The sequence below is a fragment of the Rhipicephalus sanguineus genome, chromosome 5 (genome assembly GCF_013339695.2).
Source record: "Rhipicephalus sanguineus isolate Rsan-2018 chromosome 5, BIME_Rsan_1.4, whole genome shotgun sequence".
Taxonomy (NCBI): domain Eukaryota; kingdom Metazoa; phylum Arthropoda; class Arachnida; order Ixodida; family Ixodidae; genus Rhipicephalus; species Rhipicephalus sanguineus.
In genome coordinates this window covers 163,580,920-163,600,315 of record NC_051180.1, presented here as the reverse complement: position 1 = coordinate 163,600,315, position 19,396 = coordinate 163,580,920, and the positions used below count along the sequence as shown (strand labels likewise).

Below are 19,396 nucleotides of genomic sequence, written 5' to 3'. Positions count from 1 at the left end.
AATGTGTTTGTTGCGGGCAGCTGCAAAGTTGGTTTATAAAAGTTTCCAGGTAGGACAGGTAGGACGGCGCATGCAATTTGCGTCTCTGCATGCGTCCCCGCGATGCATTGAACGTAGGCCTTTCCAGCGGCTCCTCAGGCGCGAACCATCGCCACCGCTACCAGGGACCGGCCTGGAGAGACGCGAGCGGTGGCTGCTGCTTCGCCTGCGGACCGGCAGCGCTTGGCCTGAGGCACGCGTGTTTACCAAGGGTCGCTGCTCATCGCCTGCGTACCGCAGATGCGGCGACGACGAAACGTTGAAACATATAATTTGCGCCTGCCCTGCCCTGCCCGCTGAACGACGCTTGATGGCGCGCCGCTATCGCCTGCTCGGTCTTCCTGCGACAATGGTGGAGGACTTACTTTCTCCCGCACGGTCAAAGCTACAAGCCCTGCGAGCCTTCCTCGAGTTTGCGGCTTCTGCGGACCTCGCCGCCTTATAGACGAGCGTTTTGGCTTGGTGCTCCCGCCTTCGTTGACAAGACTCTCTTGCCACGCTCACTCCTTTCTATCTTCCTTTCTTCTATCATCTTTACTTCCCCTTTCCCATCCCTAAGGGCGCTGAACCGTTCGCCCACGACGGGAGGCAGAAAATAGCGCCCCTTTTCATTTCTTCTTTCACGAACCACTCTCTCTCAGGCGCTGTCCTTACACACGCAGAAAATGTGGTGTTCTTTGGAGCAACGCGGGGGATTCTCTCGCTGGATTTCAAGCAAGACGGACGTGCCTGCCGCGATGTCCTGGATTACTCCTCGTACCTCTCGCTGACCGGCGCCCCGTGACGGACTCCCCGCCCGCTATGCCGTGCGCCGCACATCGACGGGGCCTTCGCCGCTTCGCCGATGTTGTGCACCGTGCCTCTAGCTGTGTTTCGCGGACCCGTCCCTGAACTCCCGTGACCGTTTCCACATCTTTCCTGTCCTCTTTTCTCTTCGTTGGGTGGATGGCTCTCTCACTTTTCTCTCTATTTTCCTACTATTCTTTTATTCCCTCCTCACCCCCACCCCTACAAGGCACTGCGCCGTGTCGCCTATAGGCAGACAGAAATTAGGTGCCTTTTTCCTTTCCTTAATAACCACAGAAGAAGAAGCAACGCGCCAGCACGGACCCCTGGCTGGGGACGAGACACGCAGAGTGTCAACAGCGTGCGTGCGTCTGTGTGTGTGTGTGTGTGTGTGTGTGTGTGTGTGTGTGTGTGTGTGTGTGTGTGTGTGTGTGTGTGTGTGTGTGTGTGTGTGTGTGTGTGTGTGTGTGTGTGTGTGTGTGTGTTGGGGAGGGGAGGGGAGGGGGTGAAAGAACACCAGCCCGGCGTAATGGAAGAATCGGCAGACGCGACTGGTGTTCTGAGCAGAGCGGACGTATTTGACCTGTAATAAATCGTTGAAAAAGTCGTTGTTTGTTGTGCACCGAACTGCTTACTTTTGTGGACAGGCTAGGAATGTCTGTACTGCCAAAAAGTTTCTTCCTGTTCTTTGTTCTTGCCAGCCAGCATGGCCCAAGCGTGCGTCTCCAAGTACCTACTCGTCGCTGCTCGGACCGGCGTCGATTGCAGAATCGCTTCTTTGCAGAAGATCGAAGCGAGAATAATTCGCTGCGTCGCGAATCGCAGCGATTTTCAATACCTCAGTATTTTCTTCATCACTTGTAGACACTGATGACTGCGAAGAGGAAGGTGGTGGCGACGAAGACATAAATACACGTGCGCGCCTAGTAGTCGAAATGACAGCTGAAACTCGCGTCACCGTTCTGTGTGGGCACGCGATCAGATGGGGCAATTTCGGGGCATGACCGTGGGGGTGACTGCGCGGCAGCGCTCCAAAGCGGCGGGGCTTTGCACCCGTTTTGTACCGCGCTCGTTACTGATCATACCAATCGATATTACAGATATTTATCCATCTACCCGTGGTATTATCAGTGGTGAATCGGTAATAGGGGGTCGATAACTACACATTGACACAAAACACGCGACACGCGTAAAGTTGATGTCACTGCTCCTTTAAGCAATAGGCGCTGATTTTATGGGAGCGTGTACCGGTAGTAGACGAGAACGATGGACGCGTACACGCTTACAGACCGCGCTCAACGGCCGCTGACGTGTAGTCATGGCCGAGTAAAGACGTGTTCCTCGGTGTCCTGGCCTCGTCTGAAAGGGGATCGGGGCCAGCCGCCGCACACTACCCCACATGTGGCGGCCAACGTGTGGTGCGTGCCGCCCAAGCAGATTTAGACCCCGCGTCCCGGCAGTTCCTTCAAGACTTTCTCGTCTGTTCCCTCACCGCCCGCGACATCCCGTTTGTCAACGACATGGTCCGGGACGACGCTGCCGCCTAGGCATATCTTCCTGGAGTGACGGATCAGCGTACCGCGGCTGCCGACGACATCTGCGGGTATGAGCGGGCCCTTGAGAACGTGAGTGCCGAACCATCTGCTGATGTGGCCGTGGCGATCGTCGGGGAGGCGGGCGAAGAGGTCCATGGTGGCGATGAGGCCGATGGGTGTAGCAGGGCGCGCGGGATGTCGCCGAGGTCGGACCGGAAGCGGACGCCATGTGGCAGGATGACGCGAGTCGACACGGCGTTGCGGAGCAGACAGGGGCAGCTGACCGCACGGACGATGATGAGGATGAACAGATGGCAATTCTGAATGACAAAAAGAAGGAAAAGAAGATGAGGAAATAGGAAAAGCAGGATGAATACGAACATGGGAAAGTACTGAACGAGACCATATCGAAAACTGAGGTGATTCGTGTGGGGAAACCAAAGAGCGCCGTGGATGCAGTGGCACAGATTCGCGAAAACATATCGGGAAAAAACCCGGAGAGTAAGATGTGGCATCGCACTGAGCAAAATACCAACAAGGCCAAGGTTGAACCCGCCAAGACACGTTCCCAGCGCGACAACAAATCTTCAGGTGAGCGGCGTTTGAGCAGCTTGGACGCGGCGCATGGTGCAGCGATTCCACTCCTGCGTCAACTGCGCCAAAGTGCGCCAAATTGTATTTACTGCGCCATCCTGATAATATCGACGAAATTTGCGCCAAACTGCGCCAAAATCTCGGGTTTGGGGTCGTCTATCACCGGCAATCGCACCGCCGGCGCGGCAGAACATGTGCAGCTCGATCTTGGAGCTGCCAATAAAGTCGCAATCATGGACCGAGAATTATTCCGCTGAATAAATAGCGCTCGCGCGTGCGTTCCGAGTAAGCCACGATGCCATGCACGGTGCTGACGCAGCTTCTGTTCTGCAAGTCGGCCCGACAGCAAAACGCGCTCTCCGCAGAGGCTCGTGACGTCTAGGCCTATCGGTAGCGAGAAAGTGCGACGGCGATTAATCGGCGGACGTCGTCTGTTCCAGAAACGCTGCTGATAGCTCGTTTCAAGCGTCGCACGGCACGTAAGGAAAGCAATGTTCAGTAATAACTACATGCGTGCCGCTAAAATGTCTGTCACTTCCGTTTCCGGACATCGTGGAATGAAATCTGGGATCGCTAGCAGTAGATATAGGGGACAATATCGAATTTTCCTTGCATCGCGTTTATGGAAGAGCACGCGAACGGTGGAAACGCGTTGACACTTTTCCTGAGATATAATTTATCCATGGATCTTCATCCAGAACAGCTTTTTCGTAATTCCTTCCGCCAGCACGTCCGAGTTTGTAATCACTCTGCGGTAAATACTCCCTAAAAGGCCCTGCCCTTTCGAGCTCACGTGCTTGGGTTCCAATTCGAATTTTTGCTTGCTTTTTTAAAAATGTCATCTCATTAGTAAAATCATATCTCCTGGTCGGAGCAGCCGCAAATGCGCAGCTGTCAGTAGCGGGCCCGTCGCTGACGGCCCGCAGTGAAGCGGCTACGCCATGTTACACGTCCGCCCCTCTGCTTTCGGAAGTCAATAGCTAACGGCTAAAAAAACTCAGTTTCGCTTAAGGGCGAAGCACTTGATGCGATACCAAAAAATTGTATTGTGAAACGAAGTAAGACTAGCAGCTAACTCTTTTGGATCCGATCTCGCGTAACTCAACAAAACGCTGGTTTAAGGGAATATGGCCCCTCCAGGAACCGAAGCGTTTTCTTGCTCTAAGTTCTCTAAACGCGAAGTAAGCGTTGAGAGCACAGCAAGTTTACGAGCCGTCTCCTGATGCCTCGAGATAGCGCACGCGCAAGCGACTGCGCCGTTCGAACGATGCGGTCCCCCCCCCCCCCTTCCGCTCCCCTGGCGTCCCTTCATGCTCCTTACGAAAGACGGGCGGGGCGTTTCCTCTCTGTTTGATGAGCAATCGACGGCAGGCCCGCACGCGGGAAGATGTTATCTCATGCACTGTCCGTGCGGCGGAGACAGACGGCCGGCTAGTTTAATCTTCGCTTCAGCCGCGTTCGTCGCCAGCGCTCGCGAGCTTTTACCCGCAGCTAGAATGCGCGTGGTGATGTTATTAATTTGTACTTTATACGAAAAATTACGGCAACGGCGACGGCAAAAATCCGCCGAGAGTGTCCATCTAATTGCTATCGCAAGGGTCAATGTACGGAACAGATTTCGCGCCCCCCCTGCCCCCCCCCCCCCCCTGTGCGCACGCCTATGCTCCTGAGATGATTTTTTCCATGAGATTTGCAATCAATCGAAATATTTTTAGCCGTCATAAGAGCCCCTTAATAGTACTCAGGTGCTTGAATGTTAATGCAATATGCTTCTGTATTGCACTCCAGGATGTAAAATTCGCTGCTCCAAAGTGCTCCCAGATGCAGAATTATCTGCTTCAAAGTGCTCCAAGATGAAAATTTTGCTGCTCCAAAGTGCTACAAAACGGAAATTTTGCTGCTCCAAAAATTCCTCCAAGTCAGAAGTCCTCGGTAGCATCACTGATGGTGCCAAGTAGGCTACTGTCCCCAAGCGCAGTAAGAGGCAGCCTCTGCTGAGGTGGCTCCGACGGCAGCCGCAACGAGGATGAGTCAGCTGACATCAAGTACAAGAAGGACGGGGTAAACAACGACGGGGTTGCAGGCAAGGTTGGGCAAGCAGATTCTTAGGCCACCAACTCTTATCACAAGGAGAAACCAGAGGTCAACAACAAGGAAGAGAAGGCAACCACACACAGCGGCAGCAAGGCGGCTGCCACGACAACTGCTGACAAGAAAGTGAATACTCAGCCCCCACTTGTCATGGACAACTCCGGGACCTTTGTGACGTGGTGGACGAACTCTGCCGGCTTATGTTCGTGTATGCCACGTGCGGTCCGCCGGGGCCAAGGGTGATGGTTACCACGTCCTCCTCCCCAGTTTCACCGGTTGGGAGGGGGCAGTATGGGAGCGGCGGCTGCGAGCGTGCGGATAGTAGAAGAAAAGAACGATGGACAAGGGCGCGCTCACAGCTCATGCTTAGCGGCCGCTGACGCGCAGTCACAGCGAGGCTTGGACGAGTAAAGACGTGTCCCTCAGTGTCTCGGCCTTGTCTCTAAGGGTTTCCGGACCAGCCACCGCCCAGAATCCCACAATTTTTTTCGGGGGAGCTGTTAGAACCCCACGAGGTTTCACATGTCGTCGCGCGAAGCTTCGCCTATCGGTTCCGTGCCACAGAAATTTGGAAGGCCCACTACTCACCTCCGGCGCACTAAAAATGAAAAAGCTGTCTAGCCAAGTCCAAGCTCCTTGTATTAGACAACGAAGCAAATGCTGGCGTTATATACCCAGTGCTTATGATTGTCTCGAAGCAATAATCCAATAAAGGAAAATGAAATTTAAACTGCACCGGAGACTTAAGACCTCAATGACCCGACGCAGCTTGCCAATGCTTTGAACGTCAGCAGCCGAACGATGGTGCGATCGCAGTACTGCGTTTGTGCCAAAACCGAACATCGAAGGGCTTCACCTGACGAACCGAAAGGAAGAGTACACTTTCGACCAGGCAAAGGATAATGTACACAATACTTTGGCTGCCAAGTTTGCTAGGCTAAAAGAACGTCACCTGACACGATTACCGACATGTATGACGAGGCGTTTGACAAGGTGTCGGAAGATGAATTCACAATCATCGTTCTAAGGGTCAGATTGCTTGCGAACATTATGCACATTTGGAACACGATGACGTCGTACAAAAGTGGGAATTCCAATGTCTAACACATGGTGTACATTGTGCTACTTTACCGGTCTTTTACCAGCTCTGCTGGTCATTAGTGTTTGCGACAGCACAGCTACGCATGATTTCTTTTTTTCGTGGGCACCCCCAATAACAAAAAAAAAACACCACTACTTGATAGATAGGAATTTAGAAACTGTCTAACTGACGTGCTTGGTCGTAAAGGGCGTCGTTATATTTTGAATCTCTCGCTAGAGTTAAGTGGGGCAATTTGTATCAGAAATTCCTTAAATATTCCTGAGGTTCTTATACACTCTTGCGTGCTGTGTGCCTAGTGCCAGAACTCGTTTTTTCGCGTCAATCCTAATCACATAGAAATAAAGAAATAGGCGCGCGTGGCAGTATTTTCACCGCTGACAAAATAAGAAGACTAGCACGTCCGACACCACTGGCATTCGAAAAACGTATTACAGTGGTGCAAACTTTTTGCATATGCAGCACACACAGGCGGTTTAATCAACTCGTTATTCAGAACGGACCCCGTTTTTAACCTTATGTATTGTGCTTGACAAATATGTAAGGTCATTAGACGATTTGTTTTTTGAAAACTGATCGAACGTATTTCTTCAAATTTTATTTTTGCAGCCTAGGCTGTGCTCACGACGGAAGCTCAAGCATACCAGAGTTGCCCGGACATAAAGGCTCAGTGAACTGCCCATGGTCAGATGGTTTTATGATGAGCTACGAGAAAAAAAATGAGAACCAGTACAAGTTTTCGCAGTGTTGCATTGATGACATCAAGAACCTGCTCAGGTATATCCGAAATATGTCTGTGTAATCCCTAGATTTTAACTATAACGTCTACAGCAAGTACTTAATGCTCCATTTTTTAGCAAAAACTGATACCTGATGATGAAAGGGATGTTATTGCCATTAGTGTCTTCGAACCTTTCAAATCGTGTGCTTGCATACTAAAGTTGGCACATGAGATACCAGTCGATGCGTGCTTACAGCTGCTTAATCTCCACATTAGCTTTAGTGAATGTCGCCCCTGCTGGACATATTGTCGCCGATGTAAAACCCATCTTTAACTGTAATTCGGCCTACTCGAAGACTGTTAAAAGGGGAACTGCCTTGAATAGTCTTCGAGCCGCCATGCAGAAATCCTGTGAGCACCAGGTAGCCTGTTGTGTTATGCATCAGCTCAATAGACTGCGAAGCACCGGTTTCCCTGACGGCGTGTTAGTCTCTGCAGCACAAAGCGTAATTTCTGTAATTGAGCATGCACACAACCAACCACTGGGCTCAGTCAGGTGCGCCCTGCTCCCCTGCCGCACATGGACAGAGTGTCACAGCGACTCGAGAAGGCCGCGCTGAAGGGTGACGTTTCATTAGTTTTCACTGCGCCGAAAAGAACTCTCCAGGGTGTGCTGCTTGGTGATTACCGTAGAGGGGGCCCGACCCTTTGAAAGAAAGCATGTCAAGAGTTTTGTTGGACTGTTTGTCGCAGTGGTTTATATGATTGCATTGTTGTGCCGAAAGTGATACATTAAGCTTCTCCTTGAACTGTTGGCATTGAACTTTTACCTCATACGGTCGTTTAAGGGAGTTTCACGGCACACGTATGATCAGGTGGTTACGGAGTCAATCAGACCGGAAAATACTTGAAGCACTTTGCAGGTTTGAAGAAAAGCGGGTCATAGGTATGTAAATGCGATTCTGCCACCCGGCCAAAGTTTAATCACTTGCAGAACGCCCAGCCATCTTGAACTGGTAGCGCCATTCCTACTTGTGAACATTGTCGATCAAAAAGCAAATGTTACGCGTATCTGAAGCGCAACATCAATACATAAGTATTAGGTGGTGTGTTTCTTTACTAGAAAATACTTAGATACGTAATTCTAAAGACATAATGTTCCATAGGCGGCACTGAAAATATTAGTGTTTTTTTTTTTTGCTGCGCTGCAAATGCGACGCTATGAGGCAGATGCGGCGATTCAATGTAGAGGAGGACTCATGTAGTACGGCCGGTAGAAGACTATCGTCTTTCCACGACATTTGCAGCGAAGCACGCAGATACGCGGCCAATTTTTTTTTCTTATCTTGAGCGATAGTGGTTACAGACACCGGCGGCGGTGGCGGCAGCGGCGGCGGACAACTACGGCGCCAAACATGGCCTTTGTTGTGATCTCATAACAGCTGTCGCTGTAAAAGGGAGACAGAACGTGGAACCACATGAAGAATATAACAGGACAAGCGCATTTTCAAAACTGAACTTTTATTCAAGAAAACAAATGTACATATAAACCAAAAACGCGTGTTCGCCACGAATAGAACGAAAAACCTCAGATGCCTGCTTTCAGTTATAATATATCAGCCTTGTTTCGTGCTAGAGAAGGCTTTTCCAAGCAGATATCACCAGCTTTCCAAATTAGGAAAGCTTCAACGAGCTCTCTTTCCTGAGTCCGCCTCAGAGACCATAGTTTATCTCTGAAATATCAGCTTACTTTTAATTTGCGCCTGTACTTCCGTGACTGTAGTAGCACTCGACACCTATCCGACGCCAAAGTGCTCGCATGTCATAGGGCCCACATGGCACGAGAGCTCGTTAAATCTTTCCGCATTTCGAAAGCTGGTGACAGTCGCGTACGGACTTGTTCGCAAGATGGGGGGGCAAGCATCCCCCACTCCATCGGCAGTACACACACACACACACACACACACACACATATATATATATATATATATATATATATATATATATATATATATATATATATATATATATATATATATATATATATATATATATATGGGAAGAGACACAACTAAGCGGTTGTCTTAATTTTATTTTCCAACGGTTTCGACCGGAGGACCGGTCTTCGTCAGGGCTTATGAGCAAATACAGCGCTATGCGAACATCCAAAATCGTCGAGGTCACTCTTAGTTGAAGGAAGGAAAGGGAGGAAATAATAAATCAGTCAAGTTGTCAGCGGTGACGTATAGTGTGTCAAATAGTTCCTCTCGGCTCATTCGCCAGAGCAAGCAAAGAAGAGAATGGGGAAACGGGAAACAAGCGCCGTTTCGGCGGAGTAGAGCAGGTGCCGTAGATGTGGGAGAAGGGAAAAAAAAAATTGAAATGGCAGAAGCGCAACAAAACGCAGAGCGCGGCTTCCGCGGCGCGCCTTTGAAGGCCGTGGGGAGCATTGTTGCTTTGCTTGCGTGACAGCAATTACTTGCTGCGAGGGGTGCATCCGTGGCAGAGTAAGCCCGATCCCGCGCCTTTTGCGGTCACTCCCAGAGACAAAAAAAAAGGGGGGGGGGGGTTGGTGTTCTTTTGACGCTTACCCGTTGCGTGTGTGTGGGGGCACAGATTGTGCATGCGCACGAGGCCCCTTGTGAACTACACGTTAACCCTCGTGTCTGTGTCGAAGTGGCGGCGTGTGTACAAGGATCCTGCTCTGTTAGCGCGGCTCTCCGAGGCGCCTGTGGTTGTTAAATGTAGTGCGGGTCAGCCTATCCCATTTAAAAAATGAATTAATAAGTTAAGCAAACCGGTTAAAATATAGAAAGAAAGGAAGAAAACGAGAATAAAACGAATAAAACGTTGAAAAATATAATAATAAAAAGGCAAAGGTAAGATGTGGGAAAGGTATACATTGAATACTGAAAAGTCGGAAAAAAATAAAACATACAAAAGCACATGTATATGCATGCATATATGTGTGTGTGTGTGTGTGTGTGTGTGTGTGTGTGTGTGTGTGTGTGTGTGTGTGTGTGTGTGTGTGTGTGTGTGTGTGTGTGTGTGTGTGTGTGTGTGTGTGTAGGCACTTTCTTCATTAGCACCCAGTTTGATCCGATTTTTGGTACCACACATATATTATGCGTGTTATGCGTGTAATAGTATTACAAGCAACACTAGGTAGCGTTGAGTGCACCTTGTTTTCATTACTTTCAGATTTCCGCACATTATATTTTGCCTTGTTTGCTCTTAGTCAGCATAGGGTTTCTAGTGAGTTATTATTATTATTATTATTATTATTATTATTATTATTATTATTATTATTATTATATTATCATTGTTGTTAACTATGTTAGCCACAACTATCGTAACAGTGTAAGCACAAATTTTAGTTGAAGATACTGGGGCGATTATAAAGTTATACCCTTGTTACACAAGCAAGTTAACCGCAGTTACGCCCAACCACGGTTAACCGCGTTGAACCACGGTTAGCGCCAACCACGGTTCGCCGATGTTACACGGCGCGCAAGCGTCCTCGGTTAAAGCGGACTCGCTTTGGCATGAATGGCTGTGCGTCTGGCGGCAGGCTGGCGTTCAACTCGGTTGTTATTGCCGCGTCCACATGCGCATTCCTTGAGGTGCTCTGTAGATGACGCATATTGTTTTCCCAAAGCCTAATCAGGCTTTCCGTGGCTCGTGGAGGTCAATTCGTTCGTTTTTCACAAACGCTCGCGGCGTGCACACATCCTCCATGGAGGCCGCCATTTTCTCGGTTAACTGCCAAACCGAGGTCGCCAAGCTCGGTGTGGTACAACCGCGGTTTCGCATACCGTGTAACACAAGCGAACCGCGGTTACGCGTAACCGCGGTTACACTAACCGAGCTTTAAGCTGTCTGTGTAACAAGGGTATTTAACTACCCCGCATTGTTTCCTTCCGCATTGGTCGTTAGCTGTTTATGAGTGATCGAAATTTTCTCACTCTGGCACACAACACTTGCTCGTAAAGCGATGCAACAAATTGCTCGAAAATGATCAGTCGCGTAGTGACCACTTATGCACGACGGCGTAAGAAATAGGAGAGCACACTATATTGAATGCAGCATATTATTGACCTTTGGTTTTTCGCCATTCGTGGAAAAAGTTTCAGTATGCCATCAAATCGCCTGCTTGTTATGGGACGTCACAAATCTGTGAAATCTCGCAGTATTGAAATGACGTGTGCACACTCAACAGCGCAATACTATGCTGAACAATAACTAAACATTTTTTCGGAGTAGCCGGAAAGAGTCTCAATCTGAACGTAATTCAAGAAGGCTGCCCGCCGCTCACAAAGGCAGAGGCAAATTATATCAGCTGGCGAGATGAATTCATATGACTATAATAAATATTTTCCATTGTAGTATCATGATGTTGAGCTGTTTCTGCGCGTTTACAATTCTGTGAACGTAGGACTGCTGAGAGAGGTAGACAGAGAAATGAACAGCGGTAATCGTTTGTGCTTCATTGCCATCCGAGTCGCACTTTCCGCTGTACAACTCAATCCAAGATGAATCAAGACCAACTAGCCCGGCTGTCAATTCAGTCTTCTTAGTCCAGAAAGCCGTGCACCTTGCCAATCTTCCTGGTCCTGTAGAATTAGTTGCGGGGCAAGCTTGAAAGTTGGGCTTCCCATTGTTCTCGAGTGCGCTGCTTTATTCATCGCATTTTGATCGCTTAAGCTACCATATGAGAAGTAATGCGAAGCAGGTTGATAGGAGACTAAAGCGGAACTTTTTTTTTGTCTCTCCCATTTCGGCCCGACTAAAACACATAACACTTCTGCACTCTCATCGACCCACAGCAGCTTGGATATAAAGCAACGGCGATGGTATTCCTTTTCGATGAAAGAAAATGAATATCCTTAAAGAGGAAAAGCGTTTCATCCGTGCATAAAGTATTTACTGGTATAAAGCATTTACTTACTGGCATAAAGCATTTACTAAGTGTAGGACAAATTTTTTTATATAATGACGTGATTGCTGTGTTGAACGAAAACTTCGCCACAGTCGTTCGTTTCCCAGTGTGGAAAGCGGGGACTCTGCTCCTCTAACTTCTCTCAGTAGGGGACGGGGGGGAGGACAAGCGCTTGCGCACCTCCCCCCCCCCTCCCCCCGGAAGATACGCGTATGGCTGGTGATAACTGCGTGCGTGACCATGCCTTCTCTCGCATCAAATAGGGCTGAGATAAGGTACCTAAATGCGCACATATGAGCTCTTTGGTTCAGTTCGTTTTGAACACGTGTTTCTGTTTTACAGCGAGAGCTGTTATGAGATCACAACAAGGGCCGTTTTTGGCGCCGTAGTTGTCCGCCACCGCCGCCGGCGTCCGTAATCCCTATCGCTCGAAATAAGAAACAAAACGAATTAAGAAAAAGTTTCCAGAATGGAACAAGGTTCGAACCTCGACCTTCTGCGTGGGAGCCCAGTATCCTACCTCAGAGCCACGTCGGTGCTTGAACCTGCTTTGCGAAAAGACCCTATACAGTCTTTATATCGGGAAGGAACCACATTAACATATCTAATGTAGCGTGGTAGAACAGTAAAATAACAACCAAGTGTCACACAATGCGAATTCTGTAACCAGGCGTCACACAATGCGAATTGCGCAAGAGTGAGTTGTTGAATGCTTCCAACCCATTACAAAGGGTGATGATAATGATGATGTGCCTCTTCACATGGCTCATACCTACACTGGGGGATTGGCCAAGAATTGTAGATATGGCTCTGCCATAATTCTTCATCGTCATTAGCCACAGCATCAACAAAGTGCACATAATGCCTTAGAGGTGTTTAGCAGGTACCACGGTTCTGCACAGAATGACCAAAATTTCCTTGTGGCTGCTTCCTTCCTTCACAAAAATTATGATTTATAGCGTAGTGGGTTCCTCGCAAGTGCACTTCTATTGGTTGCCAAGGAAGCCCATAAGGCTCCCGTGATCCATTTACTCAGGGTCTCAATAAAGTCCATTCCCTATCTCTATCGTATGTTATAAAGCGTGGTGGGAGAATGAAATAACGACCGGGCGTCACACAATGCGAATTACGTAACTAGTAGGTCAGTTAAAGCTTCCAACCCATTAGAAAAGGCTCAGTCCTAATTCTTCATCGTCATCAAGAAACTGTACATAATGCCTTAAAGATGGTACCTCGCTTCTCCGCAGAATGATGAGTAATGTAGTGGTGGGTGCTTCCCAACTTAAAAAAAATTGGCCGCGTATCTGCGTGCTTCGCTGCAAATGTCGTGTACAGACGATAGAAGAGGCGCTGTGTGAGATTTGGACGCCATCTGGCAATACGTCGGGAAACATGAGTGCTGTGTTGCGTGCTGGTAGTCCCGGCGCAGCAGCAGGCGAAGACCGGCGGTGACCAACGCGACCGGCGGGGACGCCAGCCAGCCCGAAAACGCGGTTTGGCGCGAAGCGCTGAAGCAGAGAAACGTCCGCACTCAACGAGTACTCTCCACACACTCTTTTATTTACACGTCGCCTGGGTAAAACAGGAACGCCAGAGCGCCGCCCACAACCGGCAGCCTGAAGGCCGCCCACAACGCTGCTTTTTCATTTTTTAAATATTTTTTTCACCTTCTTGGCCTTCTCAAAACTAAAGTTGTTCAACACCAACCCATGGCATTCGTACAGTGCAATACAGAACCGAAACCGAAACACAACAATGAGCTCGTGCGAAGGGCACGGAGGAAGGCAAATTTCAGCGCAGTCGCATTTTCAGCTTTGTTGAAACAGCGCTCACTAGACGACGACGAAGTAAAAGAAGGCACAGGACAGGCAGCGCCTGTCCTGTGCCTTCTTTTACTTCGTCGTCGTCTAGTGAGCGCTGTTTCAACAAAGATGAACGCATACCAACTCGCTCAAGCTTCCATTGTTATGCATTTTCAGCGCACCTTAAGAAACTAGGGTCCTTAAAATTATGTATGTATGCATTTTCTATTAAAGGAACACGCCACCTAATACTTACCTAGTGATGTTGCACCTCAGATATGCATGATATTTACTTTTTGATCGACAACGTTCACAAGTATGAACAGCCGTACCAGTTCAAGACGGCTGGCCCTTGGGCAAGTGGTTCAACTTTGGCTGAGTGGCTGAATCGAGGGACGTGCCGACAAACAGAAAGACAGACAGACAGAAAGACAGACCAAAATTTCTGCGTTTAAGTTCCCCAAGAAAGGCTATCGTCTTTAAAAAAAATATGATTTCTGGCGAAGATGTTGCTAGTGTAGTTGTATCAGTAGCCACAAGAGAGTTTATAACGGGCTCTAGAAATGCCGCACTTGGAGCTTTCGCTGTGACTGTGCTGCGCTTTCCGCGCAGGCCTGGCGTCGTTTTTTTTGCTTTCTATATATAGTCATTTTCTTCAAATAAGGCTCAGTTGTAAGTATGCGGTTGCCATGTAACTTTGTTTCTCCAGTCCCACGTTTTTCCGCGCTCTTTTTAATTATTATGAACAGTAGCTATTCGTACGGGAAGCGGTGCTTTTCCGGTTCAAGGAACAGCCTAGTTGATCTACTGGCTTCCAACACTGCCTCATGCCGCCCAAGGTGATCGTCAATATTCGCAGCAAAAACGAAGAATTCAAGTACACGAGACAGGGCTGTCATTTTAGGACGGCGAATACTATGTCCATTACACGCAGAAATATTGCAGGTGCCGAACCAAGCCCAAACGGCATCTTTTGTACTCGAACAGGCCGTCAAGCGCGATGAAGGCGGTTTTTTTCTCGGCCCCTCTTGTCGACTACTATTTGCCGTTATCCCGCCTTGAAATACAGTCCAAGCCACTTATAACATTATTCAAGGGCGACGGAAATTCCGTTGTTATAACCGATAATTGGTATAAGCACGTAGCATGATAAAAAGCAAAATACAGTGAACCGCCGATTTTTCGGGCATGCTTGAAAATTTCGATGCTTTCGCGGCACCGTCAGAGGTCCTATAGACGTCAGTGCATAAGAACGTCCCAAACGCTGAAACTGTTCGGCGTACGATTTTAATGACTTTCTGCGCTGACTGCAGGTCCGAAACGGTATTAATTAATTGAAGCCACCAGCTCTGCCACGTGTGTAATTTCGAACGAGCGCTTTCGCGGGTCTAACTGTTTGCGGCCGTAGTGAATTTCGAAAGGTAGCTCTGCCACAATACCGTAGTGTCATGTGATGAAGCGAATAAAAAAATCTGAAGGGGCCGCTGTCACGGCGCAGTGCGGGGATGTCTTTACGGATAAACACGGGAAATGTGCGGAGGCGTGATAGTGGCAGGCGCAAACGCGCCAGTACAGCTTAATCGCTGACAACACTTATGTTAGGTATCTTCAGGTAACTGATCGGCTATGAGTGAACACTGTGTTGGGGTTACACTACTTTTCTTTTGCTTCGGTCGGTTAGAACCGAAAGTAGCTAGTAGTTAGATGCATTTCTGGTATCACGATGGTTCATATATACTTCACATATAAGCAAAACCTGCCGCAAAATGTCGTATATTTGTATCCTTCTTCATTAACACCCCTCAGTTGAGGGTGTAAAAGGGGTTTTGCAAGGGTGTTTTTAATTACGAACACCCAGATTCCGCCAATAAGGGTGTAAAAGGGGTGTTTACAAGGGTGCTGTTAGCGCGAACATCTGTATTACATCCTTAAGGATGTAAAAATGTTTACTGTGTACCATGTTTAGGAACGATGTCCGAAAGATGTCTCCGCCTTGAAGTGTGCATTCTCGGATCCCGAAACAGGTGACGTCGGTCATCGGTAATCTGATCATCGGTGGAACGCGTTGTCTTTTATGCGTCAGTGATCGAACCTTCCAGGGTGATCGCTGGTGCTCGCAGAAGCTGCCAAATAAACTGGCATCCTGCGTGCAATCTTAACAAAACAATGCGAAACAGCGCTCTTAAAGAGAAGCTGAAGCACTTTTTACAAAAAAAAAAATCACACCATCTCCCGCTAAACGGGACCATGAACCGATGCGAATCAGCGTTTTGGCATGTCGAGCCCGCGTTTCAGAGGGGGAGGGGAGAGGGGCAAAGAGAGAGAGGGGGAGTGGAGAGGGCAAGTGGAAAAGGGAGATGGGAAGTGGAGAGGGGAGGAGAGAGGGGAATTGGAGAGGGGGAGAGGGGAGGAAGAGGGGATGGGAGAGGGGGAGCGGAGAGTGGGCGGAGAAAGGGAGGGGAGGGATGTGGAGAGGGTTTGCGCATGCGCAGCGAGCGTGGTCACGCCACACACCACCGGTTTGAACTCCGCCATAAGATGCTTTGCATCTAAAACGTAACTTTGGAATTCGAAAAACGGGGTTAGACATCGCAAAAGTGAGCGCAAATAGCACTTTTTGGCAAAAAAACACAGGCTGTGGCCGCAGGGCTTCTTGAGATGCGGAGCGAACACGGTGACGTCATGCTTGGTACGCCGCGTTATCTGCAACAGTAGCACTGCTGAAGCGTGACCTCGTCGATTATCTCCGGCAACGGCACGTCACGAGTTAGTCACGGAGGACCCGGTTGAAGATACGAGCGACGCCTGTTCACGTTGTCCTCGGCTGTTTGTCGCTTTTCCGGATATCGTAATCCAGCTGCAGAACTTTCAGCTTCGCTATACTTACTTGAACCTTCGTCACATAAACAGCGCTCTCGCAGTTTGGATCAGTGAGCGGCGCGAACCTTCCGTCGGAGCGCAGCACGGCTCTGCCAAAGGCACGGAAGATGACGTAGGTTTCCACGCCCACACTGTCGACGCGCTCGCGTGGGCGGAGCAAGACAACATTTTCCTTTGCGTATTCGAAAGCTCCTGCTGCACCAATCGCGGAAAAAAATACGAAATCGTCGACAATAATGTCGGTCCTTGCTAACCACAAAGTTTTCTAGATTTCTAAAACATCTTCAGCTTCCGTTTAAGCTTTTCGTTTGTCCGCGAGGGAAGTGCGGGTGAGTAGTGATGTGAGGGTGAGGAGAAAGGAAAAAATGAGGTGGGAGGGTAAATCATTGCATAGCCTTGTATAGCATAGTATAGCAGGAGAATAGGAAAGGGAAGTGAGGGTGAGGTGAAAAGAAAGGAAGCTCGGAAAGGGTAACGCACTGCATAGCCATGCACAGCCTTAATGAAAACAAACAGATGATGAGCCAAGGAAAGTATATGGGACATTAATTGTACAGTTAAACCAGTGTGTCGGAACGGAACGAAAACCACAAAGAAAAACGAAAAAAAAGCAATGTTTCTGACCGGAACGAAAACGTAACCGAAACGTTATCTACTATTTCTTTCCGGAGTGAAACCGCAATTTTTAAAATCGTTTTTCGGTTCACGAGAAAACTTGGCAATCCGAAACAAGTGAGGTCATGCACCACGAGAAATTATGCATATCTCAGGGTACAGTATTAGTGCGTACTTTAGACAGGAATTCCAAAACAAATATATGTTGAAATTGTGCGAAAAACGAGAACAGTGGCAACCAGGGATGTTTATATTAACGCAAGTGGACTTTTGCGCGCCTTTCACGCAGGCTAGCGTGTAGAGGGCATTGTCAGCACTGAAGCTTGTTACAGCGAAAGCTGTTATGACATCACAGCAGCTCATTTTGGCGCCATAGTCATTCGCCGCCGCCGGTATCCGTGATTCTATGGCGTGAAACAAAAAAAAAAATGAAATGAGAAACAAATGTCTAGGATCGGATATGATTTAACCCGCGCCCTCTGCGTGGCTTCCACCATAATGCCACGCTGGTGCTTGTAACTCTTTCGCAAAAATATTCTATACGTAGTAACCATCGTAAGTAGTGCAACTAGACAGGACACACTGCAAGGAACAGAGGAGCACAGGCGCACACTAACGACTGATTCTACTGAAGGCGGATCCACACCTTTATACAGGAAGCTGCGCACGCGCACCGTCACTACAACCTACAACCAAACAAGTTGCGACAAAAACAAAACATTCAAACATGGCGTGAAAAAAATAGAATTTCAGCACTGTACAGCGCAATGGAAGTGTCGCTTACACACCCCTCGCCTGCACACTCCTTGCACACTCCTCACTCTATACAGGCGTCATGTCGGGCAAGGAATCGTGCTAACATATGCAATATAGCGTTGCAGAAAAGTAAAATAACAACCAGTTATCAAACAATGCTAACTGCGCAAAGAGCGCGTGGTTTAATGCTTCCCACCAACGTGGCGGAGTTGCCACACCAGAATTGGAATGACTCGGGAATCATTCCACATTTGCGCGACCCCGGAATGGAATAGGAATGGAGTGGGGACAACGCTTGGAGGAACGGAATGGGAATTGAATTAGGCGCCCTATGCACGAAATGGAATGAGAATGGAATTACATCTTTTTTCGAAAATAGAACATGTTTTCGCCTGCGTGCCGTTTTTCAAACTTCAAACATTAGTAAGACAGAGCCTCGAATCTGACTATGAAGTGGTATTTTTAAAATGGCTTGAGTCATTACAAGCACGGTACATTTATAAGCAACGCGCCCACTACAAACCGAGGTGTAAGGTAGTGTACAAACAAATGTATTATCCCAGCAGATACCGCCGGGACAAAAAAATTACCCTTGCGCGTTGGTTCCCATTGATACCCCCACACGAAAGTAGCGAATACTCTATACACAGCGTGATCTTTATCTGACGAGCAGTTTAGTACCTGACACACGTAAATAACCTTTGCGATAAGGAAGACTTTGCATACCTGCGCACAGACGGACACAGAAAGTTCCCACCCCATCCATGCTTGCTACGCGCTTGACAAGCGTGAGTGCTGACGAGCAGTGCGGCCCAGTGTTCCGTATTCTATGCAAAGACACAAGGTGCCCGAGCGGTGCACTGTTCCAACTAATACCAGCATATCTAAAGGGCTTTGTTCGCCATTAACCAAATCTTAGTTTTCTCCATATTCACGACCGCTCCAGACGCGTGTCAAAACTGCTTAGTCTTCTTGAATACTACTTTGGTCAGCATAACAATACACTATATGTCGTCATTTTAGCACACGTTTAAGCTTAAACAATATTGAAACATCACCATTTGTTCAAACATGCTGGCCATGCAAATACTATAGGTAGCGGGAGAACTCCCCTGTGGCAATCAGTAGGGTGGTTGTACTGCACGAGATATGACACCAAGCTACTATCCCTCGACCTTGGTAGCTTGTTTTGCGTACTTTTGCAGTTCTTAATGCATCTGATCACATGAGCTTTATGGGGCGTTCATTCTTAACTCGATAAATCTATCAAGATGCCTATCCCACGTTGAGGAATTACAGGAATGAAATTGAAATGCCCGACCATTCCCGGAGTGGGAATATGCTAAGTTTTGCCATTACGAGGAATTGAAATGAATGGAATTGCGGCAAGTTCTAATTCCCCGGGATGGAACTGGAATGGAATAGAGGCGCCGATTCCGCAAGACTGCTCCCACCCACTGCAAAGTGCTCATCCATAATTTTTCATCATCATCAGCCACAGCATAACGTGCACAGAATGCATTACAGACGTGTAGCGGG

General features: G+C 48.3%; 1 protein-coding gene across 1 annotated transcript in view; it reads left to right on the top strand.

Moving 5' to 3' along the window:
- The window catches only part of LOC119394395 (venom metalloproteinase antarease-like TtrivMP_A), a gene marked incomplete in the record, with an annotated part of 229,940 nt that overhangs the window by 192,361 nt on the left and 18,183 nt on the right, over window positions 1-19,396 (top strand). The window contains 1 exon segment of the mRNA XM_037661693.1: window positions 6,754-6,921. Coding sequence (XP_037517621.1) covers window positions 6,754-6,921 — 168 coding nt within the window.